Source organism: Peromyscus maniculatus, chromosome 17 (assembly GCF_049852395.1).
Source record: "Peromyscus maniculatus bairdii isolate BWxNUB_F1_BW_parent chromosome 17, HU_Pman_BW_mat_3.1, whole genome shotgun sequence".
Lineage (NCBI taxonomy): Eukaryota > Metazoa > Chordata > Mammalia > Rodentia > Cricetidae > Peromyscus > Peromyscus maniculatus.
In genome coordinates this window covers 49280588-49306460 of record NC_134868.1, presented here as the reverse complement: position 1 = coordinate 49306460, position 25873 = coordinate 49280588, and the positions used below count along the sequence as shown (strand labels likewise).

The 25873-nt window shown below is 48.7% G+C and overlaps 1 protein-coding gene across 1 annotated transcript in view; it reads left to right on the top strand.

Moving 5' to 3' along the window:
• The window catches only part of Sfrp1 (secreted frizzled related protein 1), a 43240-nt gene extending 19169 nt beyond the window's left edge, over window positions 1-24071 (top strand). Inside the window, exon 3 of the mRNA XM_076553619.1 lies at window positions 20597-24071. Coding sequence (XP_076409734.1) covers window positions 20597-20919 — 323 coding nt within the window. The 3' untranslated portion in view covers window positions 20920-24071. The remainder of the gene's footprint in view (window positions 1-20596) is intronic.
• Window positions 24072-25873: the final 1802 nt, after the last annotated feature.

Sequence of the window (25873 nt, the reverse complement as noted above, 5' to 3'; positions counted from 1 at the left end):
ACCATTGTGAGAGGCAGTGGGTTTGGAGACCAGTATTCTCTACCATCCCCTGGGTGACTGCGGGTGTCCTGACCTTGGACTGTTCTTTGGGCCATCCCCAGGTATGGGTCCCCTCCTGTTCTTTACGGTTTGTCATTAGACACGACGTGATCTCTGGCACCTGTGTGGAGTTGGCACAACATTGTATGAAAGCACAAACTATTTCCTCCTCCTCCTCCTCCTCCTCCTCCTCCTCCTCCTCCTCCTCCTCCTCCTCCTCCTCTCTGTCTGAGACCAGATCTCATATATCCCAGACTGGCCTCCAACTTGCCATGTAGCAGGGGATGTCCTTAAGCTTCTGCTCTTCTTGTGTTCCCCTCTCATGTGCTAGGGTTACAGGCATGCACCGCCGTGTCCAGTTTCTACAGCGCTGGGGACTGATCTTCCTGCATCCTAGCCAAGTACTCTACCGATGTAACTGAGTTACGGCCCCCCAACCGTTCCTGTGCTTTCTGAGACAGGATCGTGCCGCGTAGTCCTGGCTTGTCTGTCGGGGGTAATTTCTGTAAACCAAGCTGGCTGCGAATCTGTAGGAATCCTTCTGTGCCTGCCTCCCAAAGCTGGGACAACAGGTCTGCGCCACCATGCGTGGCTAGGAACAAGTACTCTGTAAGCAGCTTCTGTCTAGAACTCAGAACTGAGTATTTCTGCTTCACAGTTTACCATCCATGGAGCTTTACTCATGGGCAAACTTCCCCCGAGCCACAGTTTTCTCGATTGCCATGCAGGACTAGTCATACATCCCTTGTTGAGAGAGTGTTTGTAGCCCGTGGCATGGCCTCAGTGTCCTGGAAATTACACAACACGTGCCATATTTTAGCTCTGGGTAGTCACCCCCCACAGACGGCTTCCTCCTCAGCTCGGGGGTTGGTGGCATGCCCTGCAGGGCCATCTTCCCCTAAAACATTCATACTATAAGCTGCATCTTCTTTAGAAAAGAAAACAAACAAACAAAAGGACTGTATTGTACATATGGGTGAAATCTAAACCAGGGGACTCCTGCTAATGTTTTTCCCAGAGAAAACCTGAAAAGAATGTTCAAGGTTATTAGAACACAGGCTAGGCTGATACTCAACATCTCTGGGCTCACAAAGGGAGTTAATGTTAATCTGTAGTCCTGAGAGCCGAAGTAGTGGGTAGGAAACTATGCTCAGAAACTTAGATTTGAGACTTGGTGCTAACCATTGGCTCCAAAGAAGGCACAGTATCTTCAGGCACTTGGACAGACAGGGCATGTCTGGGGACCATCAGCTTTTAGTAACAAGTGGCTTTGCTTATTTTTTACACTCTGATCTAATGCAGACCCAGTGTTCAGACTACTTGTGGTCCACAGTGGCCAATGCAGATATTTCATCACGGAGCTTCTCTGAGGCGTGAGCTGCTGTGTTGGGGTAACCTTCCCCGAATTGTTCCTTAAAATGGACGGGTCTTTTTGTACATGAAGGTTATAAGCTTGATGCGGGCCTGTGGTTGCCTTACCCTGCATGGGAAGACCTGTTCTGTGTATCTCTGGCAAAATATGGTCCATGACTGAAAACAGACTTGGGATGGACTGCTGTGTCTGGGAGCGTGCACCCCACTACTGGAAGCATGCAGAGGCAGAGTACTTCTAGTATGTGACCTGTAGGATCTGACTTGGCAGAAATCCAGAAGGTATTAACATGGTCCTTTCCAGCCTTTCAAACCTCAGGATAGTAAGTCTTGGAGCGCCGGCTGTATGTCTTCTTCCAGCAGGTGGAGGATGCTGGGTGGCAGACGAACCTGCTTCATCTTTCATGGGGACCAAAGATGGTTTCTGTAGCACGAATCTTAAAAGTTCTTATTAATAAAAATCAAACCTGGGAGCCAGGAATTGGGGTGAATGCTGGAAGATCAGAGAAGCAGGACAAGCCACAGCCACCTCATCTTGCCAATTCTTCAGCTGATCCTGTTTCCTCAGACTGGATGGCTCTCCGCTGAACTGTGCTGCTCAAAAGCCTAAAAGCTTAACCAGCCCTAGTTCCTGGTCCTCATGACTTATATACCTTTCTGCTTTCTGCCATCACTTCCTGGAATTAAAGGCTCACTTCCTGGGATTAAAGGCGTGAGTCACCATGCCTGGTTGTTTCCAGTGTGGCTTTGAACTCACAGAGATCCGGATGGATCTCTGCCTCCCAAGTGATAGGATTAAAGGCGTGTGTGCCACCATTTTTTGATCTCTATATCTAGTGGCTGTTCTATTCTCTGACCCCAGATAAATTTATTAGGGTGCACAGTATTTTGGGGAACACAGTATCACCACAGGCTTCCTTTTCTATTGCTGTGATAAAGCATCATGACCAAGGCAACTTACAGAAGGAAGAGTTTATTTGGGGCTTACTGTTCCAGAGGGTGAGTCCATGATGGCAGAGCAGAGGAAATAGGCAGCAGGTGCCGGAGCAGTATGAGAATGTGTATTTCAAACTAGAAACAGTCAACAGAGAAAGCACATCCAAAATGGCGTTTCAAGCTTCCAAGCCCTGCTCCCAGTGACATGCTTCCCCCTCACCTCACCTCTCCAAACAGGCGCCAACTGGGGACCCAGTACTTAGGAGGAGCATCTCATTCAAACCGCCACAACGGTTTTACGAAGGAGCTGATTAGAGCCTACTAATGTCTGAGAATCCCACCCCTGAGCCCCGTTTCTTTCTCGTCCCTGACCTCACAAATAGACCGAACGTGATGCTAGCTGAGCAAAAAGGAACATCTGGAAGCATCCCGAGTCCTGAGTCTGCAGATGAGGGCCAGACAGCTCAGGCTGTCCATAGCCAGATCGTGAAAGAGCTGTCTGGTTGCCAGCAGAGAGGTCCAGCAGACATGCAGGGGAGCTTAGGCCCTGGGGATCCTCTTCCTCCTCCAGCCTACCTCCTTGAAAGCCTGAGTATCTGGTCCTGCCTCCCTCTCCCAAGGCCCCTCTTGGTATCAGTTTTCCTGGTAATTTTTTAAAAGCCTTTCTTTTTTTTTTTTGTCTTTACAGTTGCACCACTGTGTATTGGTAGGGAAGAGGGAAGTGGGGAGGAGGCTGTGCAGAAGGCTGCCCTTCACTGAGCGCGGAGTAGAATCAATATATTGTTTTGCTTTTTGCCTTGACTGACAGCTCTTTGCCGGGAGCCTTCTTTCCTTACAGACTTAATGTATCTCCTGGCACATTTTCTTGTTTGCTGTGCTCGCTCCACCTCGAGAATAGGCGAGCCGAGGGAAGCTCTTCCCTCCTTGGACCCATCAAGGTCCCCCTTTTCCCATGCTCTTTAGGGGTCAGATAATGTGGAGACTCCCGCTCTGGACTCTCCCGGGCCACCTAGATTCCTGTGAAAGCCAGGCCAGGGCCCACAAACTCTTCAGCCTGGAAAATCAAGGGGACCCACATCCGAAATCTCCAGCAAGGACGCTGATCATTGGTCTGGGGTTAGTCCGGTCTGTCCTAAGTCCCTATCTTGCCTGGAATGCTGCTCAAAAAAAAAAAAAAAAAAAAAAAAAAAAAAAAAAAAAAAAAATCCGGGGCTGGGACATAGCTCAATAAGCCACAAGGGAAGCCAGGGACTTTGCTGTGTGGGATAGGAGGGCCTGACAAGGCTGTGGCCTTGCTGTATCTGCTCAGTGGCCCTGGAATGGGAGGAGGCAGCTCTGCCCGCCTCTTTCCACACTTGGGAAGTCGAAGGCTGGCAGAGGGGCCACTGGCCGGGCTTTCCCTCTGTGCTGTAGCTGTATCACCTTCAGGAAGAGACTTGACGGTGGACTTCGGTTTTACTTCTTCAGTGCAGAGAGGGTCTCAGTCTCTGGCTTGGTGTGTTGTCTTGGCACTAGAACACACACAGCTGGAGAGCTGTTCACATGCGGGCAAGTAGCTTGGGCCCAGCGGACTGGAACCTGTGGAGCTTCCAAGCCTGGATGTATAGAGGGGAAGAAAAGAGGGGAGCGCGTCGAGGCTGAGGGGAGCGGAACAGTGGCAGCCATAGCAATTGTCAGCATCTAAGCAGTGCTGGTCCCGTGGTATCTCTGGGTGGTGTTTTGAGGTCTGGTTATGTGGCCTCTTATATCTCATTTTGCTCTAAAGGTTTGTGCCTGTGTCCCATGTTCCTTAAACACATGCAAAGGTTGGAGGTACAGTTCAGTGGTAGAGGACATGCCTAACGCATGTAAAATCCTAGGTTCCATCTCCAGCACAAGCAGAAAGACCATTTTTTTTTTTTTTTCAAAACACGCTCACATGCCATGAAGCAGCCTCTTTTCTTCAAGGGAAACTGCGACCAGACTCCGTGATAGAAGGCCAGGCAGCGTGTGCCACTAGGTCGGTAGAAGCGGGATATCTGTGAGATGCGTGGAAGAAGAGAGAATAGTCGGTGAGAGACGGCTTTCTCCTTAGGCTTGTGCCAGAGGTCCCTGCCTTACAGACCGAGGTGATCGTGACACCAGAGTCAGGTCATGGATGCACGTCCCCTGTATTCACCTGAGCTCTCCAGCGGCTTGCCAAGGGCTCTGTAGCCTCCAGCGTGGTGGAGACTGCTTCCTGTGCCATTCCTAGGCTCGCTCTCTTATCTGAACGACCCCTCTACTCTGCAGTTGGCCACAGCTCCTGGAGTTGCCTGTGCCGCTGCCGCCCTGCCCATCCGTTTCCCTCGCTAGTTTGGCTGCTCTGCAGCCACGAGGCCAGGATGAGGGTCCTTGTTGGTAACTTAGCCATCGCAGAGCACAGGCACCATGCCTGGATCCTGGGAGGGATGGCTAGGGAAGGGTATCCGAAGGTTGTGCCGTCCTACTGTGTTCCCACTGCCTCTGGGAAGATGGCGCTTTCTCCCACAGTGTGGCCCGTCTTGTGTTCGAGCTCATCTGAGCTGGACCTGGAGCCACAGTTCCCTCTTCCCATCAGGCCCTGCTTCCAAGTCTGGCCAAATAAACTAGCGTCATCCTTCATCCCAGATTTTTTTCCAGGGGCTTCTGTGTCTTTGTCTAGATGTGCTTGTGTAAGTATGTGCTGGTCCCACTTCCTGGTAACCTGAGGAGTTGGGTTACTTCAGCACTCACACACTTATTCAATTGCAAACAGGTAGTGAGGATGTGGTGGGGGATGGGGACTGATGCCCAATTGCTCATGCTGGCTGCGTTCTGGGCTCAGCTGAGACCGCTGTGCATTGTTGGGTTAATGGGAACTGTTAGTCTGAGCAAAGGAACCGTGAGTTGCTTGAACTAATACAAAGGACAAGAAAATTGGAGGAATTAATTTGTGTTTTCACGTCTACAAAAATGGGTTTTGAGGCTGGGGAGATGGCCCTGTGGATAATGAAGTGGCTGCTATGTATGCGTGAGGACTGGGTTCGGACCCCTAGAACTCACAAACATGGCAGCCCGCCTGTAATCTTACTCTGTGGGATGCAGAGATGAGAAACCCTGGGAGAAAACTGGCTGGCTAGATTAGCGGAACCAGCAAGCTCCAGATTCAGTGAGCGCCTTTCACTTAATGTCTAAGGTCGAGAGTGATTGCCAAAGATCCCAGTACACATCAACCTCAGGCCTTTACACACGCACACTCACTTGCACATGCACCTACACACATACACACACACACACACACACACACACACACACACACACACACACGGCCACGCATGTGAACACTCCCATTACAGGTACACCAACTGCACACTTGTGTTGACCTGGGAGGGCTTTTGCCATCTCATCTGTGTGTGTGTGTGTGTGTGTGTGTGTGTGTGTGTGTGTGTGTGTGTGTGTGTGTCTTGCTCAGGTCATCGGACATCTTTCAGTACATCTTGGGAATAGCTACAAAAACAGTGTAATGTTTTTACAGACATCTTTCCAAGTGTGGTTTCACTGTCTCTCCCACACAACCTCCAGGTCTATTTACTGCAGGGTACTTGGGAGTCCCAGGAAAAGACCTGGTACTATTCATTCCATTGCCTAGGGGTCTCTTTACACACAGAAGGGAGGATGTAATATCCACTCAGCAGTCTTGCCGGGCAGCTCCTAGGGGAGTTTACTATTTGTCATAGCCAAGGGAAGACGTCTCGTCTCATTAACTACGATGTTGGAATCTCTGAGGCCAAAAGGGAGAGAGATTATGTCATGAATAGCAACAGCCCTTTTCCCTACCTGCTTCCCCTGGGTTCCTAGAAGTTCTCTTCTGCTGTTTGTAGTGACAGGAAGAGACTGAGAGCACTGGAGAGCAGAGACCAGGAGACTAGGCTCCAGGCTGATATCTGTTGCTCCCCGGAGTGAAGGCCACCCCACAAACAGCTGGAAAGTCACGATAAGCTCTGGGAATAGCAGTGAGGCCAGCCTTGAGATAGGCCTGGCGTGAACTCTATCAAGACCAGTTTTTACCTTGAAGAGACTAGCCTTCCTATTGGGAATGCCCCGCCATCTCTCCGCATCTGTGTGCATATCACCTCTGGATGGGTGATAGAGACCCATGTGTGCTCTGTCCACTTCTCACTGAACTCCTCCCCAGACTTTCTCATGGATGGGGAAGGTGTATTTTGAGGCCAGGGCTCAGATTGGCCCTAAGCGCTGGCTGAGGGCCAGAGTCAGGGCAGTCTGCCAGGGTCTCCCTGCTGTGAGCACAAATCCTTAGAGAGGCTGGAAAAAAAAAACAACCCAGAAAGTTCAAATGTAGGCAGGTAAGGTACAGAATGAAAATGAGCATGACACTTAACTGAGTGTGTTACTACAGAAGTTACTGAGGAGGTGGGCGTGGCTTTGGGGACAGAATTAATGGCGGTTTGAATGAAGGATTTGGGACATTGTCTTTGTTCTGGGTCTGAGCACAAGTTTGTGTTGAATAAGCAAAATGTTATCCTCTAAATCCATTGACACATAGAATGCCCGTAGAAGGAAAAGGGGCCAATGAGATTTGAATGAGATCTGTCTTGACCCCAGGCCCGGACAGCAGCATTCTCCCATAGACAAGAAAGACAACCAGGACGCAGGGATCCTGGATGATATGTCTATTTTGGGAACTTCCTGGGTTCAAATTCCAGCTCCACCCTTGTCTAGTTGGAACCTGGACAAGAGAGTTCTAGATGACCATGTGTGTTATCTGGAAACGTATCTGGAGGCTGAGTATCTTCTTCAGGAATGTAGGGACCTGGGCATACACAGAGAAGAACTAAAGAATGTGTTTGTGTAAAGAATTAGTCTCGTGAATGAGGCTGTGAGCTTCAGGGCAATGGCTGTGTGACTTTCATTCATTTTTGTGCTAAAAAAAAAAAAATGCTTAACTGACTGTTTTAGTGGCCCAGGCAATGCACTAGTTGCCAGGCAGAGTTCATGTGAACTGACAAAGAGGAGGTGGAGAGATAAGGCGTACTCATGGGTTATTATCATGCAAAACCGTGTCTATTCAAGGTTCAGACGTTGAGGGCCATGGAGGGCAGGCTTGGACCTGGCTGCTTGAGAGTTTCCTGGAGCTGAACGATATGTTGACTTCAGTAGGGAAAGCATGCATGCTGCCTCTCAATGGCTCAGTGTGGAACTAATGGAAGAAAGCCGAAGTGTGTCTGTGGCCATCATTGCTAAGAGGTACTGGCTCCTTCAGGGAATAGCACCCGGGTGACAGTACCTGTCCTGGTGCATCTTTTAATGGGATGACATGAAGTCCTACTCACCATGCTTGGAGTGTGTCTGGTGTGTCTTGCTCTGGAGTTGTCCTTGAGTTTAGACTAAAGTTGTATTCTTGGGGTGTTTTTTTTTTTTTAAAAAAAAGCTGGGTTGGGGTAAATGCAGGCGAAGTCCCTGGAAGATTTGAGGTATTTACATCTTGGGTGGCCTGGGATTCAGTACTAGATTTCCAGCAGGGGGAACCTGGAAGGTTAGATTTAGATCGTGGGCCATACGGAACTGCCTCGCTCCTTGTTCCGAAAGTGCTCACCGAGAGCCAGAGAAGTGAAGCGCCTTACCGTGTTTGTAGGGAAGGCTGCTGCTGGGGTTACCTGCTAACTCTGGGTGTGGGCCCCATTTCTTCCAGAATGTGCTGCCTCTTGCTAGAAAAGCCTTTGTGCTGCTGCTAGGTCCAAACAGTCCTTGCAAACCCTTTGGGCATCCCTCAAGCTGGTCCCCAGCCCAGGAGCATCAGTGATTTTCTAGCACTTGTTGGGAGCATGAATTTTGGGGTCCCTATCCCATTGCTCCTGAATCAGAAACTGTGGGAAGAGGGGCAGCGGAGGGTGTCTCAGCAGTCTCCGCTCCCACCTGCCTTCTGAGTGATTCTGATGCTCAGGGTTGAGTCCTGGGTTCACAGTCACTGTTGAGAGCTCATGGCTTGTCCAGTTCATGGGCTCTGAATCCCATTCCTACTCTTACTGTTTTGTTTCCAAGAGACTACATGGTGTTGCCACTTTGCCATTCGGTGAACACCAAGGAGGTGGGATGGAGAGGGCTGGGAGTTCAGTGACCCGATGGTGGGAATAGCTGTTTGCTCTGGCAGGTTTGCCTGGATTGGAGCCAAGATTCAGTCAGTCCTAACGATGGACTTTTCAGGTGAATCTTCTCATCCTCCCGGCTGGTAGGTAGATAGGGTTGGTCATGTTGAGTCCAGGAGGAGAAAGCCCGGGACCTCTTGCTTCTACTTAGGGGTTCACATTCGTGGTGCCGGAGCCATGCTTCTGAGATGAAAACCACACCTTTCAGGCCTTGGTTCTCCAGGTGAGAGTTCCACTTTGCTGCCGCCTATGTTAGTGGGGAAGCAGTGCCGTCCATGAAGTGAGATTCAGTTAGCAGTGGGATTCCAGATGGGTAACTCAGAAACTGCCAGGGTGTGTGTGCTCTGGGGGGCCGGGGCAGTGACAGAGTGTGTGTGTGTGGGGGGGCAGTGGCAGGGTGTATGTGTCTGGGGGGAGCCGTGAACTTCCTTCCTACAGTCAGCTCCCTAATTCTAAATTATCTGGGGTCCAGAAAGCAGGACAACTTCAATTAAATAATTGGCTCCAAATGAGTCACTTGAAAAATTTCAACTCATTGTTCTTTGTAGCTGGGTGGGGCTTTCAGTCTTTGTATGTATGTATGTATGTATGTATGTATGTATGTATGTATGTATGTATCTATGTATGTCCTGTAGTCAGAAAATGTCTGAAAGTATGTCGTGTGTGGTTTGTGGCCAGGGAATAGAGTCTGAATTCTTGTGACTGGGGGCCAGTTCTTTTCTTTGCTAAACAAATTAATCGTGCTAAACCCTGGCTCCTGGTGGGAAGAGTGGGCTCTGTCAGGCCACTCTGGGGGAGGGGGGCTTTGTTAGTAGGACACATCTGGGCTCCGGGGTCTCAAAGCCAGCCCTCCATGTTGACCGGGCTCTCTGGTGCATCCTGGAAGGTGACTGCAGCTCTTCCCACCAGAGACCCTTGCCCAGGCTCTTACCAAATCCCATCTGCACAGTTGAGTTCAGGGAAGGTGCCTTTTGCCTCAGGCCTTGGGAGGTTTCTGAACTGGGGAAGTAGCAAGCTGGCTTCACCCGTGTTCACAGCTGAGTGAAGCTCTGTTGTCGGAATGCACTCTTTCACCTGGGGGATCCACACGGTAGGCGCTGTGTGAGTGGGCAACATGGCTGGTGCATGGAAGTGCCCATCTGTACCCATCTTCCTAAGCCATTGGCTAGCTGACTGTGGCAGGTGAAGGGCCACCATGGGGCAACACGGTTGTCAGCTTCTGGAACCGCCTTGCCCCTCTCCATAGTCCATCCGTCTGGAAGAGTCAAACCTCTCTGAAAGAGAACGTGGTGTAGGATAAAGCCAATCTCTCAGGATTCAGCTGTGAACCCTGGGGTCCGCCCCCATAGGTTCTCATCTGTGCCGCTGGAAAGAACATGGGCAGGTGTTGCGGGCTCAGTGGTTGGTCCCCATCCCTCCATTCCTGCTCCAGGAGGCACTGCAATTCTGGGCAGAGGCCAGGAGCAGGTGGTGGTCACGGCTGTGAGGGTTTCCTGCCTCAGGACTCACCCAGCAGCAGCCAGTGAGTTAGGTCTACCATCCTTTCCAGTCCAAAGCGAACAAGGCGCGTTCTGACCTAATGGATTCCTCATCTGGACAACGGTGAGGGTTGTTAAGATGTGTGGGTTGCCTCTCCTTCACCCCTTAAAAGACAGGATAAAACACATCAATGACAACAGGAAGAAAGAAAAAAAGGAAGGAAAGAAGGAAGGAATGATTGAAAAGCAACGTTTTTATTCAAGTAATAAAAAAGTCTGTAAGGAGCCCCAACTTAAACTTTAGTTGCTTCATTTAAATTGGAAATGTATAATCTCTGTTTCCTTTATGGCTTCTCATTTTATAACTCATTCATGTACTGCATGAGACCATAAGCTTTCTAAAATTTACCTATTTTGTGTCTCAAAATATAGTCTAAAAAAATCAAGTCAAGATGAAGGTTTTCATTTTTTTTTTTAAATTAAAAACAAAACAAAATGGGCTGAAGAGATGGCCCAGCAGTTAAGAGCACCAACTGCTCTTCCAGAGAACCCGGGTTCAATTCCCAGCACCCACAACTGTCCGTAACTCCAAGATCTGACACCCTCACACAGACATACGGGCAGGCAAAACACCACGGCCCGTAAAATAAAATAAAATAAAATAAAATAAAATAAAATAAAATAAAATAAAATAAAATAAAATAAAAACGCTAACAAAACAAAACTGCAGCTCTCTCCCTCATCCCCTCCCAGCCCAATCTCACGAACTGGAAGTGATCATCTTCCCTTGGTAGAGTTTCTGGAGGTGGTGTTAGCACTCGGCTTCAAGTCCAGGGGCCTGCAGGGGTGGATTTCCTTGTCTCCTTGCTTGGACTGTTTACGGATGCTTCTACACTTAAAGCTGAAGACGTCTCTTTGACGTCAGCTTCCTAAGGCAGCCCCACAGCACTCGTGGCCTAGTGTGGACGCGGTTTACTCTCTCGGGGTGGCGTAGGCGTTGTTTGCAGCCGAGCAGAAAAAGGCGCACGGCCGCTGTGTCTCCCCTCCTTTATTCCCTTTCGTTTTCCTTTGAGATAGCAATTGTCTTGTTTTATTTCCTTAGTCCTCACTTCCTGTTATGAACCCAGCCCCCCTCCCCCCCCCCCCCCTTTTTTTTTTTTTTAGCTACACAGCAATCTGTCCCCTGAGCTCTCTCCTGCCTCCTGCTTCAGCCTGGGTGGACTGAAACCAAGCCACTGTGCCAGACGTCGTGGAGAAGATGTTTAAAGCCTTCTTTTGGGTTTCTTGATGGTAGCTCCTCATTTTCCGGACTCGCACACTTCTTTTCACTAACTTCTACATTTAAAAAAAAAAAGATTCCTCATGAAAGGCACATAGGGATTAGTATTTAACCCTTTAATGTCTGAAGATGTCCATATCCTGTTGTTGAGTGCTGGTTGGTGGTTTGGCTCTGTGTGATTTTGGGGGATTTTAAGGACTTTCCTTTATTGTCTCACAGGCTCCTAGTGTTGCTATTTTGAAATCCACTACCATCCTGATGCCGGATCCTTAGGCTTAAGTGGATCTTCTTTTCTGTGTATTTCAAAATGTCTTTTCCTTCTTTATGTTTCTAAGTGTCCCGATTTCTTTGAGCTGGATACTGTGTAAACTGAGAGGTTTAAACTCTTCATCTCTGAAAAACTGACTTATATTATTTCCTTGATCTCTGAAACTCCCCTCCCCCCAATTTTGTTATGTTTTCTATAATTCCCTTTATTCAGACGTAGGGACTCGGCTCCAGAGTCTACTTTTATGTTTTTCCTGTCTCCTCTCTCTCTGTCACTTAGTTCACGATCTCAGGAAATGTCTTTAAACCTGTCTTAAAACACATGTATTGAGCATAGTCCTGTTCTGTGAATGTTTCCTTTAATAGTTTTCTGTTCCTGTTATATGATACAGTAACTTACCCAACACAATCACGTTTTCAAGATTTCTTATGCTGTTCTACATTGTCTCTGTTATCTCTGGAATCCGACCCCCCCATTTATTTAGTTATGTTTTTGGTCTCTATCATTCACATTTAGACTTACCTTAAAATCCTGTCCATCCTTGCCTGGACATTTGAATTTGAGATACGTGGAGTTGAAAGCCTTTTGTATATTAAACCTGTGACTTGTTGGCTCTCATTAGAGATTTTTTTTTTTTTTTCGAGACAGGGTTTCTCTGTGTAGTTTTGGTGCCTGTCCTGATCTCTGTAGACCAGGCTGGCCTCGAACTCACAGAGATCCGCCTGGCTGTGCCTCCCAAGTTCTGGGATTTCAAGGCATGCTCTACCGCTGCCCGACCTCGCTTGAGATTTTTTTTTTTTTTTTTTTTTTTTTTTTGGTTTTTTGAGACAGGGTTTCTCTGTGTAGCTTTGCGCCTTTCCCTGGAACTCACTTGGTAGCCCAGGCTGGCCTCGAACTCACAGAGATCCACCTGCCTCTGCCTCCCGAGTGCTGGGATTAAAGGCGTGCGCCACCACCGCCCGGCTCGCTTGAGATTTTTAAGGAGGGAAAAAACCCAAAAACCAAAACCCATGGTCTTTTCTTGAGCTACTAGAGTTTTCAAAGAGAGACTATTCAGCCCTCTGACTTGGAGGTAGAAATCATCAGTGTTCTTTTAAGCATTTTTATTAATTTTATTTATTTATGCATTTATTTGTGTGAGTTATGTGCCTTTCACCATGTGGGCTCCAGGGATGGAACTCAGGTTATTAGGCTTGGCAGTAAGCCCCTCCCCTTGCTGAGACATCTCACCAGCCCAGCAATTCGGTGTTCCAAGATCTGAGGGTCCCACTTTTTAACATGACATCTCTCACCCAACACTGACATTCTCAGCGCGTCACCCCCTTCCTGCTATCTGATGCAAGCCTGCCATCAAGAGTAAACCCCGTGACTGCTGCTGGGGTTGGTGGTGAGGCTAGTCACTTGAGTGCTGCATCCTTTGGCCCAGTCCATTAGCATCCGTGGGTCCTGTTGTGGGGACCAGCTTGCTCTTCCCGTCATCAGGCGTCTCTCTCCGTTAGCAGCTGGTTTCAGCCTGTCTTCTCTGTCGAGGCGGGTCTGGTCTTCTCCTTGCCTTCTGCTATTCAGAACGCTCTGTTGGTTTTTGTTGTCTGCTGTTTCCTTGCAGGCATGTGGCTTGTTAATTTCTTTAGAGTTATTAATTTTATTTTATGCATATGCGGAGGGATGCATGGGCACCTTGTGCATGCCTAGTGCCCACAGAGGCCAGAAGGGGATGTTGGATCCCCTGGAATTGTAGTTACAGAGAGTTGTGAGCCACCATGTGGGTGCTGGGAATCAAACGTAGGTTCTGTGTAAGGGCAACAAGTGCTCTTAACCACTGAGCCGTGTCTTCTGCCCCGGTGTGTGTGTGTGTGTGTGTGTGTGTGTGTGTGTGTGTGTGTGTGTGTTTAACTAATTTCCAGTTGACTTCAGGACGAGTAAAGGGCTTGCATGTACCCCATCTATTGTGTTTGGAGTGCGGTCATCAGTGGGTGTCGTTCTCTTCAGACATTCCAGGAATTCAGGGCCTGGCTGTGGGGGGCAAGGGGGGGTGCTTTTGTCTCTCCTTCCCATTGGCTCTCAGCCCTCTGGAATAACCTCTGCTGGCTCAGATCCTGGCCTCGCACAGATGTCAATGACCTGCATCACCAGGCCGTCCAGTTTTAGACGCATTCTTCAGCGCTTGGGATGGGGCGGCGTCTCCTCCCTTTGAAACAGCTGCCTTGGTTATTTTGCTTATTTTTAATGGTTGCCTCTGGTGCTTTTCTAATAACTCTCCTCTTTCCCCTCATTCCCCGCTTCTTTGGGGTTCTCCTTTTTCTTCCTCCTTCTGTACTTTATCCTCATTGTACCTGTTGCCTGTAATCAGTTGAGCATCAAGCATGTTTTCTAACTCAGTCACACGCCTCCTTTTCCTGGCTAATTCTTCTCCCTCTTAGATACCTACAGCAATACCAGATTATTGGCTGTTTGACCAGATGGCCCTTGACTGGTGGCTGCCTTGCATCCCGTGGCTGTACCTGGCCACGAAGGGAGGATGGACACCATTAGCACACTCGGGATGTCGAGAGAAGGAGGCGGTTTGGAAGGAAGTACAGGCTTGAGTTGATTGTTAGGACTTTTCTGATTCTCATTTTAGCCTCAGAAATATGGCTGAGCCTTGTGGGGAGGCTGTCAAGGAAGTGTAATTTGTGCGCAGAAAATATGGCTTGAGCGGCTGAAAGTGGAACGAAGCTTTCATGGTCTACTGAAATGTACTCAGATGCACTCAAACCGAAGAGATGTTTTGCTTTAAGATTTCCGAGAAAGGCCCAACAAGTACAAATTGCAGCCTCAAGTTTGGAGCTTTTCAAAGTTTCTGGGTGTCTGAATTATTGGGCTGGCGGTAATGCATAGATAAGAGTAATGCTTTACCCTTAGGGGACGTTAAATTGTTGCTAAGGGGAAAAAAAAAGAATGGTTTTGCCTTCCTTTATTTATTTAGTTAGTTTTTCCTTCTTTTGTTTTAAGGTGGCTGCAATCTGGAGCCGAAGGGTTAGTTTCAACGTAGTGTTTATCTAACAGGGCAGGTGACGACGCTGGAGATGACGTAAGCCGTACCAGCGGCTAGGCTATGCCTTGTATCTTACCTACAGAGAGAAAACTGAAACAGTCAGTATAGGATTGTGTCCTGCTGCTGCTGTCCCAGCAGCTGGCCCCTGGGTCTTTCATGTCTCCACTCTTTGCATTGCAAATTCACCCACGGGTGAGTTTCCTACCTTCCTAGCAGCAAGCATGGTAGGATTAGAGAGAGCAATGGTGATTGATTCCTGGCTCCTCTGGGCCTGTGCCCACTTCTGCCTTGGGGCTACAGGCATGGCGTGGTGGTGGTGGTGGTGGTGGTGGTGGTGGTGGTGGTGGTGGTGGTGGTGGAGTTTACCGAGGCACCTGCAGATGTGAAGAAATTAACTTTGGACAGGTAATAGCCTATCAGATACTCCAGGTAATCCGCATGCCTGAAGCCAACCCCGGGAAGGCGGAAAGATGTTAGCAATTCTGGCCATATGTGCCTTCCCTACGTTCTCCACCTTGAAAAAGAAAGTGAGCCAAGCAGCCGAGAAACGGAGAGCCTAATGCACACCACATGTCCGTCATCAATTTCCCTCCCCCCTCCACCCCTTCCCACCTATGTAAACTAAATTCCTTTACATGGTCACGACAAAGGAACATTATTATTATTTATTTATTTATTTTGAGTTGTGATTAAAAGCTGCACAATCAAGACAGTTTCCAATGAAGCAACAGCATTTTAAACTCTATAATGGGTGGTGAGAGAGAGCAAGGTCTGTGGGCTTGGCTATGGGTTCTAATCCTGATTGCATCTCCTACAAATCGTGGCCCTGTGCTGTCATTGCGTGGGCCCGGTTCTTCTTGATTGCAGCAAAGCACTCAAATTGCCCGCTTCACCGTCATTGGGAGCAGCGAGCAAGAGCTAGTAAGTCGGTGGTGGTCATCCTTCCTGATGCTGCCACCCTTTAATACAGTTCCTCGTTACCACAAGAGCACTTGCTCAGCTATGTTCATATCAGCATTGTTTGTAATAGCCAAAACCTGGAAACAACCTAGATGCCCTTCAACTGAAGAATGGATAAATAAATTGTGGCACATATACACAATGGAATACTACTCAGCAGAGAAAAACAACGACATCACACGGTTTGCAGGCAAATGGATGGATCTAGAAAAAATCATCCTGAGTGAGGTAACCCAGACTCAGAAAGACAAATATGGTATGTACTCACTCATAGGAAGATGCTAGATGTGGAACAAGGATGACTAGACTGCTACTCACATCACCAGTGAGGCTACCTGGAAAACGGGACCCCAAAAAAAGACACGGAGAAATGGACAAGATCTACATGAATAGCCTGGTCATGAGTGGGAACAATGAAGGGCGACAGTCAAGGGAAAGAGTGGGAGATCCTAGCTGGATCAAGAAAAGAGAGGGAGAACAAGGAATAGGAGACCATGGTAAATGAAGACCACATGAGAAGGTGAGAAGGGGAGGAAGCAGAGAGCTAGGGAGGCCCACGGAGATCCACAAAGATACCCCCTCAAAAGACTGCTGGCAATGGTCGCGAGACGGCAGGAACTGACCTACTCTGGTGATGGGATGGCCAGACACCCAAATAGTGGTGCCATAAACCCCATCCAAGGACTGAGGAATCTGAAGGCAGACATCCACGGCTGGGCCCCTGGTGGAGCACTGGGAGTCTAATTAGTGAGTAAGAAGAGGATTTATATGAGCGAGAATTGTTGAAGCCAAGGTTGGATAAAGCACCGGGACAAATAACCAAATGAATGGAAGCACAGGATCTATGAACCAAAGGCTGAGGGGCCCCCAACTGGATCAGGCCACCTGAACGGGTGAGACAGTCAGTTGGCTTGATCTGTTTGGGAGGCAGCTGTGCATTGGTGCCAGGTCCTGGGCTCGTTGCATGAGTTGGCTGTTTGAATCCTGGGACTTATGCAGGGACACTTGGCTCGGTCTGGGAGGGGGGAATGGACCTGCCTGGACTGAGTCTACCAGGTCAACCCCGGTCCTCGGGGGAGACCTTGATCTGGAGGAGGTGGGAATGGGGGGTGGGCTGGGGGGAGGGGTGGGCGAGAGGGGGAGAACAGGGGATTCTGTGGCTATTATGTTGAACTGAATGGTGTTGTAAAATAATAATAATAATAATAATAATAAAAAAAACCAAAAAAAAAAAATACAGTTCCTCGTGATGTGGTGACGCCCAACCACGGAATTATTTCCTTGCCACTTCATAACTGCAATTTTGCTACTGTTATGAACTGTAATATAAACGTGTGATATGCAACCCCTGGGGGGGGGGAGGTCACGACCCACAGGGTGAGAACCACTGTAGTAGACGGCACACCTGGCTTGTGTTTTATCTTGCAAGCACAGCCCATGGCGGGTACTCAGCAAATGATGGCATGCTTCACTGCAGTAAAGAAGGTCCCCTGTGGTCTGCTGGTACGTGCATTACTCTCTCTTGGTAATGCAAGTGGTACCTGACCACTTCTAAGGCATGGTTCTGTTCTGCACATTGGACTTGGGCATTAGCTACCTTGTGAAAGGACCGGCGTTGTCTTACTGCCTTGCAGCCTTTCTTTAATAAGTAGTGGGTCAGCTTGTGTTACTACAGCGAATACCTCATACAACCAGCTTACACAGGAAAGGGTTCCTTTGCCTAACAGTTTCGGAGGCTAGTGCATGATCAGTTGGCCTGTTGCATTATGTGAGGCAGCACACCATGGCTAGAACACATCTTGGACTAAAGCCACTCACTTCATGGCCAGAAAGCCCCGGAGACTGGAGGAAGGTATAGGGAGGGAGGGGTCCTGACATCACTCTCAAAAGACACACACCAGGGACCTAAAGACCCCTCACTGCCTTGTGAACATTCCACTGCTTTCTAATAGTGCCACTAAGGACTGAGCTTTGAACTCACAGGTCTTGAAAGGACACCAAGAGGAAAACAATAGGAAATGTTTGTTTCCCATTGCCCTTGGCTCTGTTTGGCAGAGGGGAGCAGGGATGAGGTTGACTTGGCTTTGGACCAGGTGGTGAGTCGGTTCTGGCTGGTCCCCTCACTCAACCCTATTGAGAACTTCTCTCATCCATCAAGTTTGACATTGGAACCAGTGAAATCTCTCTCATTTTTTTTCTAAGTGAACTCCCAGGTTCAAGGTCCCTGAGCCAACAGTGGGAGTTGAGGTAAGCGTGGGCCCGTTTGGGCCTGTCTGGGGTGAGGCCTTGGAGAGGTAGTCTCCACTGTCTATTCATTGCACACCCACCTGCTGCTTTCCAATTGCTGTGCTCACCACGAGGGTGAGGTTCAAGCACATCAGAAGCAGTGGGCAGTGACCCACCGGGGTGGGAGTGTTGATACTTCGAATTCCCTGGGGGGCCATGGCTCCCCTTGCTATTCTGAGTGCTGGGAACTCCAGAAAAGATAGGTGATCCACAGCGAGGGATGTCTGCTCACAAGGGTCCACTTGTGACCTTTCTGCCAACCTTGGCGTGAAGCATTTCTCAGGCCTGGGCTATTAGGCAGGACTTGAGTTAAGCAGGTCTCAAGATCTAGATGTCTTTTCTTCAGAAAGAGAGAGCAGTAGGGCAGTATTTTGAGTTCACAGACTTAGACACACGTTGAAGATTTACCCTCAAGACTCTTCTCTTTGCCCTTCCTCTTTACCAAGGGAGCCAAGGTTTGGCCTTGTAAGCAGCAGAACCTTCTGTGGTGAATTTTCCTACTAGCACGGCCTCTCTTCAGCCAGAGGGAGAGACTCTTGGGCCGTTTCACGGGAAAAGCCATTTTAAAATGGAAGTGGAATCCGGAGCCCATCTGAGCCCTTTATTTTCTTGATCCAGCTAATGAGCACTCTCTATGTTCTGGGTTCATTATACAGAATTTTGAAACCACAGAGGCAGCAGACGCAGCCCGGCGATTGGAAGTCATGTCGCTGTGGTTTGGATATAGCCCCTTTGCCCTCCAGGCCCGTGCGCTGCAGGCTCAGGCCCCAGCCCCCCGTGGCACGCCGGGAGCTGGTGCAACATTCTCAGAAGGTGGGACCTAGTGGAAATGAGTTATTTTGGGCATGTCTTGAGGGGACCCCCCCGCCACCGTTCTTTTCTTTCTTTTTCCTTCCTCCCGCCATGTGGCTAGCAGCTTTTTCCTGCTGTGAGCTCTGGCTGCTTTTGCCACACGCCCGTGGGGACAGTAGTGATGGATTGAAAACTGGAGCTCAACCAAAATGGACCTTTCCTCCTTATCTGTTGATTTAGCTCAGGTATTTGTTGAAATAATGGACGGTTAATTAACACAGAGGGGCTGGAATTTAAAACTGACAAATGAGCAAGCCAGTTGACTGGCCAAATGTCAGTTTTCTTATCTCTTAGATGGGGGAAAATAATTGTCCTTTCTTCGTGGAGTTACTAGGATCCATCCATTACAGGAATGAAAGCAAAAACGCTTAGTGCATTTCCAGGCTGACCTCACACTTGGAGAATCAGTAGCTGCCGAGCGTGCTTCGGAAACAAGGCCTTCTTCCTGGAACGCAGTGGAAGTCTTGAGCTATGTAAAAGCAGTGGGGGATTGGTAACCTTTAACTCGGAAGAATTCAGAGGATGCACAGATTATCTGGGGACTGATATCTTGGGGAGGATTTCCAGTCTCTAATATCTGGTATTGGCTAGTTCTAAAGGCGCACAGCCATGTGTGTTTAAGGAATGTCTCTAATGGCCACCGTTGAAGGATCTGCGCATAGGTTCAAAGTAACACGCGGGGCTGGCATGTAGTCCAGTAGGAGAGTGCTTGCCTATCTACTACGGTGGGGGCTGTGTTCCATACCCCAGACCGAGAGAGAAAAACAAATGTAACATGGAATCCAAGGATACAAAGCAGAGAGGAGGGAGGAGAGCGGATGGGTGGGTTGTTTTTCTTTCTCCTGGTTCTGAGAACACCAGAGGCTCTTCCACCAGAGATGTGCGTCCTCACTTGGATGTGCCCACTAACCTGTCTCTGAGCTGTTAGGAAGTCAAGGTGGAGTTTAACTCTGTATGGATCTTTTCTGTTGACAAGACCTAAGAGGTACCCACCCGTCCGTGGCCTCTTGATCAGCGGGCAGTACGTGACATCAGACTTTCCTGAACACACAGCTAGCGGAGTTCTGACTTCACCTGTGCTCAAGTTGGACGGCGATGTTGAGCACACCCTGGCGTACAGTTTGAAGGGCTCTCTGAATTTCCCTTGCTAAATATGCACACAGATTCTGTCTGCCTCGTTGTGGGTGTCATAAAAACAAAACCACTAACTGTCTTTTAAAAAAAAATTAGGAGGGCTGGGCGTTGGTGGCGCATGCCTTTAATCCCAGCACTCGGGAGGCAGAGCCAGGTGGATCTCTGCGAGTTCAAGGCCAGCCTGAGCTCCAGGAAAGGCGCAAAGCTACACAGAGAAACCCTGTCTCGAAAAAAACAAACAAACAAACAAACAAAAAAAAAATAGGATAATTTTTATCCTAATTTTTTTTAAACGTTTGGTACAATAACATTAGATTATGTAAATTATGTTGAATTATGTGACCACTTCTCTTTTTATATTGTTTTTGACATACAAAAGAATTAATTGACTTCATTATGACATTTTCATGTGTGTCTATCATTGTCCTTTACTCATATCCCTTCCCATATTCTCTCTTATTACCCCCTTCCCCTGCTAATTTTCACTTTCCCCTGACTTCAAGCTACTTTCATCACGTGTGTGCGTGTGCATACACACACACACACACACACACACACACACACACCGCTTTATTCTGCACACGGGAGAAAAACACGACAATATTTATCTTTCCAGTTCTGAATTGTTTCTCTCAATTTGATGAAACCTAAAATAGGGGGGTGGGTGCGTTTGCAGCTCAGTAGCACAATGAGAGTCTGTCACTGGTTTCCCCTTTGTGTAGGACCGGGCAGGGTGTTGTTTCAAACGAAAAGCTTTGCTCTAAATGCTTTTTTTTTCTCGCCCTCCCCTTCTCTCTCCCCGCCCCCCCATCCTAGCACTGAGGATGAAAATCAAAGAAGTGAAGAAGGAGAACGGGGACAAGAAGATTGTCCCCAAGAAGAAGAAGCCCCTGAAACTGGGGCCCATCAAGAAGAAGGAGCTGAAGCGGCTCGTGTTGTTCCTGAAGAACGGTGCCGACTGCCCCTGTCACCAGCTGGACAACCTCAGCCACAACTTCCTCATCATGGGCCGCAAGGTGAAGAGCCAGTACCTGCTGACGGCCATTCACAAGTGGGACAAGAAAAACAAGGAGTTCAAAAACTTCATGAAGAAGATGAAGAACCACGAGTGCCCCACCTTCCAGTCTGTCTTTAAGTGACGCCGCCGCCGCCGGGGTGGACGCGGGGGAGGGAGGGAGTGTCGCCCGGGGTGAGGGTGGGGGCGAGTGGGTGGCCCTGGCTCTTGGGGCGCACATATTGCTCTTGCCCGGTCCAGCTGTGGCTTTTTTGCATCGCGCAGCTGCCTCTGTCCCCACAGCGACCCCACTCCCTCCCTTTACATAGCCACGTCCAGCTACGTCCAGGGCTCTTTAGATTAGGAAGGCTTGTCAAGGGCTGCAGCAGGGCCAGCAGTGACTGTGCAAAAGAAGGGGCAGAATCCTTTCACTGTGTCTCAGGCACACACACACACACACACATACACACACACACACACACACACACCCCAAAATGTTTGCCAGAATGGAAAAAGAAAAAAAAAAAAAGGATGGGAAAGAAGTGTGTGAGAGCGGCCGGCTCAGGCCATACGTTATTCTGGACATCATTAGGAATTGCTTGTGAGGTGCTTTGGGTAACGTAAGCCTTTGCAGGTAGAAATTTTTGACCATTGGCAAGCCAGGTTGCTTTCATTTTGGTAGTAATCTCCCCTTTTCTGCGTTACCTAGAAACAAGAGCACCAGTATACACACACACACACACACACACACACACACACACGTTCTGAAAGTAGCCAGGGTATCCCAGTACAGAATGGGATAGATAAGGGGCTGGATGTTTTACCCTCAGCTTTTGCACCAGCCACATTTGCTAGGAGACTGTTGGTCTCCGATGGCCATTTCTATCAGTCCCTTGGGACACAAGGGTGGCAGAGGACTGCTTTTGTAATGAGGGGGAAGGTGGTGGGCCGTGTAGAGACGTGAGGCATTTCAGGCTGAGAAGCCAGTGGTTACTGGTTTTCAGAGATACAGTGAAAGGAAAAAAAAAAAAAAACAACAAACAAACAAATGCAGAGCATCAGCAGGTCACACACTGGTCAGGGCGAATGGGGAACCTCACATTGCGGTCTCATCTGTCACATTTAAAAAGAACACCAGCAACATAAATAGTGACAAAAACCCAGGCACCCTTCAAGGCTTGGCTAGAAATCCATGCTGAGCATTTGAAAGATAACCGAGACCACCCGAGGCTGCCCTCTTCTCGAGAACGCTGTCTGCGCATGTGCGATGGAGGGTGGCTCTGTCTGCGCATGTGCTGTGGAGGCGGGCCTGGCATCAAGGTAGTGCAACCACAGTGTCTACAGCGCTCCCCACACTGCTTTCCTCCAAGGGGATCCGTTTCTTTAAACATGATTGCGTATAGTTAAAAGGAATTCGAAATCGCTGCCTGCCTGACGCCTCCACTTTCACTTTTGTGTGCCCCCCACTCGTGTTTTTTGAGGGTAAGTGGCCTATCCAAGGAGATGGTTTCAAAAGCTAGCCATTGGCAGTTCCCCCAAGTGCCCAAAGGTATTCCTCAAAGTTTGTGTGCTTAAGAAGTGATGTAAATAAGCCCGTTCTCGTAGGCAGCCTTGCTCCTCTTGTCCGAGTAGTTCTAAAGGAAAAACACAACAAAACATGAACGTTAATTTCTTCCACCAAAGTCTGCTTACTCAGCCCCCACCACCTCTCGAGGACCGCAGTGACCGTCCCTTTGGTCCATCAGCCCAGAAGCAGCAATCATTGTGAGGAGTCAAGTCATCCAGTGGCCTTGGACTGACACAGAAACAGAGGCAAATTCTGGTAATTTCTGAAAGACTTTAGCCCCGCCCAAACCAGCAAGTCAACGCAGTTACCAATCTGAGTGGGATACTAACCCAGTTGACCTCCTTTTTCGTAATCCCGTTACCTTAACACTTAAAAAGAATTCTTTCGACCTTAATCATAAAGATATTTAGGGACCGTAAATGATTTGCCTATAATTTTGATGATTTAAAAATGCCTATGCATATTAGTAATTAGAAATAGTCTACTTTCTCATTGTCCAACTGAAATGCAAACGTATTTCATGAGCCAGACCTCGAGTCTGTAGGTCAGGGCTCACTGAAGGTCTCATTTTGACCAAGTGTGTTGTGCAGCAGGGTCCTCTCCAAGTGGCAGAGGACTTGGACATGAATTTATCTGGGGGATGTGTTAGCATTTTCACAGAAAGCAAGCCAGGGGCCATGCTGGGCTGTTCTGGATTAGAAATCCTCAGGTAGGAGGCACCGCTCTCAGAAAGCATTCACCATCAACTGATCATGTGAACTGCAGTGGCTGTCCCCCTCCCCCTACCCCCCCACTTCAGAATCCCTGGCTTTAGAGTTTCATTGTGGACCTGTGAGGATTTTAGACACACACAGACCAGTTTTGTCTGCACGACATCAGCAGTTCAGGACAACAAGGGAGGCTATCTATGGACCCAAAGCTGCATGATCACCGACCTTTGTTCTTTTCGACAAAAGGTCCAACGAACCAGTGTGCAGACTCACTGGCCTCGTCACTGGCTTCCAATAGAGGAGGTCCACGTGTGTCCCAACCATTGTTGCCAGTGAAAGGGTCAGATTTGGAAAGCTTTAAAAGTAACCATTCTGGAGAATAGGAGGAGGCCTGACCCACAGAACCATTGGAAACTATCAGTAGTTATGGTAGAAGATAGACTTGGAGGCAAGAATTGTAAGAATGTTTGACTTTGAAAACATTCTGCGTTAACACTCAGCTCTCATGGTCGGTGGTGGGTGAGCTCTACGTTCTCCCTTGGGGGGCAGAGTCCAAAGTGCAGCCCCAGGCTTCACATGAATGTGTAAATTACAGAAGTCTCCTTCCCCAAAGCTAGAACCTGTTTTCCTTGTTAGACTCCGCGTCACTGTGGTCTGTTGGACCTTCATGGCTGGCGTGTCTCAAGATGAGTTTCAGAAGCAGACCTGAGGCCACATCTCCATGATGGCATGCTGAGGGCTCCGACCTGGCCTGGCAGGTCCTGAGCACATAGACGGACTTCCTGTTGGCCCTAGACCCTGCATGAGGACTCCACCTTTAGAGTTTAAAACTTTCCTAAAAAGCTTTGAATATACTGTGAAGATGTTTTACATTCCATTTCATTTGTGTTGTTTTTGAACTGCCTTTGACCAGATGTTTTGATGTTATCACGTATGTTAATAGTAATTCCCATATGTGTTTTGTTTTCATGCTTTTCCCACCATGTATTCACTTGACTAAAATCACTCAATCAATAACAACGTGAATTGTGATTTACCCGACTCCCCATCATCCGGAATCCACACTCCAGTTCTGCAGATTGAGTTATTTCGGTGGTGTTTTCTGGTCCTAGAACATCATCACCTTTAAGTGGGAGCTGGGCGTGGTAGGGTGGATGAGACCTGGGGAGGACCGTGACTAGTCCCTGCCTCCTTCTCCACTCACCGTCTCTGTATAACAGCCTGTTGTCTGTCTGGCTGTGTGGCTTTCAGCTCTGCCAGAATTCCTGCTCCGGGTTCCAGATGCCCTTTCCCCACCGGCCTGTTTTAGTGTTCACGGTCAAATTCCCAGCTAGAACTTAAGGGATGGTTTGTATCTGGTGCCGTGGTCCCATTTGGGATTTTTGCAGATGAAGGATCTAAGATGCGACATGGTTGGGACTTCCCAGAAGACTCTGGGTCACTGGCATGGCTGGAATGAGAACCCACAGTCCCTGAGTCCCAGCTTTGTAGGCTGAATTATCTGCTGGGCCTGCTTTTGTACCCAGAGTGACACACTTTGCTGATCCCTGGTTGTTTATTTTGGGGTTGGGCTTCTTGCCTACGGAATTCTTCCGCCGTAGCGATAGCTCCATTGGATGGTACGCCCTGATTAAAAAGCGCCTCCACACTAGAATCACTAGCAGTTTATCTCCAAATGTGCATCAAGACTTCACCCATCACCATCTCTTAGGCGAGAAGTGAGGATTTTCACATACTCATCTACTCTCGTGAAGTATTGAAGTGTGATCACGGCTGAGTAGGATATTGGCACGTCCTCCTGGTTCTCCTGTGGTTTAAGGAGAGAATTTCCTTTAGGCTTGGCACCACCCCTACAGAAGCCATACTGCCATGACCCATAACGTCTCAGGCTGTTTCAAATTGCCCTCTTTCTAATCAATTAGCAGCAAGATGATGACAGGTGTGCAGAAGTACACTACAGTTTCTGGGGGTGCTGGGGAATCCCGGACCCCCCGGGGGCTGTGAGTGTATGGGCTTGCTTAGACACGTTAGGTGATCTAAGAACTACAGGCTTGTTTGGCTTCAGTCTGCATAGCACACACCTCTCTTCAAGGAACTTCAAGGAACTGGACCTCTCCACCAAAGGGCAGCAAGAGATGGGTCCGAGTTGGGTTGGCTTCGCCATCTTCCCACATGGGATCCAGACATGCCAGCAAATCCACATGGGCTTCTGAGGAAGAAAAAGTGGGGCCAGTCACCTGATGAATCGCAGGAGAGAAGGGGAGCATGTCTCACTGTTAGCATGTGTGGTGGTCACGGGGAATGGTATGCCCACACCCAGTTCCTGGCTTCCACCCCCAGAAATCTTGATTATGAAGGGTAATAATTGGGTCTCATATGTTAGTTTGCCTCCTGCTCACTGAAACAGGTGCTCACAACATACAGGAAACACAGAAGGGTTTAAGGTCTTAACAAGAAGGAGCCAGGGCAAGAGGTGGCCCCAAGGACACTTCCTCAGTGACCTACTTCCTCCCACTAGAGCCCACCTGCAGTTCCCCTCCCACCGGTTCATTCAGAATTTTCATTCATCAGTGGATTGAACTAGTCATTGGGTCAGAGTCTTCATGACCTAGCTATTTCTCCTGGGCGTATGACAGTTGAATTAAGTTGACGATCGAGACGACACGAGATTTAGAACTTGTAAGTGGCATACCGGCCATTTCAAGACTCGGGTCCGTTGCGTCTTGGCAAAAACATTCTAACAGTACAAACGTGGCTCGGGAATGAGGAGCAAGTGTTTATTTGGGACTTTTTCTTTTCCACACACATTGCTGCAAGACCTC